This window comes from Pediculus humanus, genomic scaffold (assembly GCF_000006295.1).
Source record: "Pediculus humanus corporis 1103172107472 genomic scaffold, whole genome shotgun sequence".
Lineage (NCBI taxonomy): Eukaryota > Metazoa > Arthropoda > Insecta > Psocodea > Pediculidae > Pediculus > Pediculus humanus.
Genome location: NW_002987090.1, coordinates 1 through 1182, shown reverse-complemented (window position 1 = coordinate 1182; position 1182 = coordinate 1). Strand labels below are relative to the sequence as shown.

Genomic DNA, 1182 nt, shown 5'->3' with positions numbered 1-1182 from the left:
ATTTGTGTCAGTCAAAAGGAATGTTTGTTTGTTTATTTAATTGTTTGTTTTGTTTTGTTTTGTTGCATAACATAAGGAGTCCGAGTGGTACGGAATTGCCCAAAGACATTCTAAATAATCTTACATTGTTCCAAAGGAAGCAGAAAAAAGGAAATATTGACGTTTGGTGGTTATACGACGACGGAGGATTAACATTACTTTTGCCCTACATAATAAGCACGAGGAGTAATTGGTCAAATTGTAAGCTCAGAGTTTTCGCATTGGCCAATAAAAAGGATGAATTAGAATTTGAACAGAGAAGGTTTCTTTTCTTTTCTATTTATTTATTTATTTTTTGGCATTACTGTTTTCATTGCCTACAACAACACCATCACCACCACCAGTACCATCACCTTCAGTACCACCACCACCACCAGTACCATCACCTTCAGTACCACCACCACCACCACTACCACGACCATCACCACTTTTACGACTATCATCACTACCACTACCATTGTCACCACTGCCACCACCATCACTATTACCTTCAATACCACCACCACAACCACCACCATCAATCACCATTACCTTCAGTACCATCACCATCAGTACCATCACTACCACCATCACTTTTACCTTCAGTACGATCATCATCAGTACCATCACCATTACCTTCAATACCACCACTATCACTACCATCATCCCTTTTACGACTATCATCAGTACCACTACCATTTTCACTACCACCACCATCAATCACCATTACCTTCAGTACCACCACCACCACCATCACTTCTATGATTATCATCACTACCACTACCATTGTCTCCACCACCAGTACTATCATCATCACCATCATCATCATCACCATCATCGCCATCACCATCAGTACCATCACCACCGTCGCTACCTAACCCAATTCTTTTATCATCATTATTAAGGTTTTATTTCTCACTCTCACTCTTTCTCTCTCTTTTTTGTTACAGCATGGCGAGTCTTCTTGCAAAATTTCGAATCGATTATTCTGATTTAACAGTTATTCCGGATGTAACGAAAAAACCTCAGGAAAAAACGGTAGCATTTTTCGAGCACTCATCAAGACAGGAGAATCACAGATGAGGACAGTCCAGAGGCATCCGTACTCGAAGAAGGTCATTATCACCATCATCATCGTCATAATTAAAGGTTTTGACTTAACGT

General features: G+C 40.0%; 1 protein-coding gene across 1 annotated transcript; it reads left to right on the top strand.

Moving 5' to 3' along the window:
• Positions 1 to 20: 20 nt before the first annotated feature.
• On the top strand, positions 21 to 1101 carry Phum_PHUM124830 (uncharacterized protein; the record flags this gene model as incomplete). The annotated part of the gene is made up of 2 exons (XM_002424224.1): positions 21 to 301; positions 969 to 1101. 2 exons carry the CDS (start codon positions 21 to 23, stop codon positions 1099 to 1101), a joined length of 414 nt encoding a protein of 137 aa, XP_002424269.1.
• Positions 1102 to 1182: the final 81 nt, after the last annotated feature.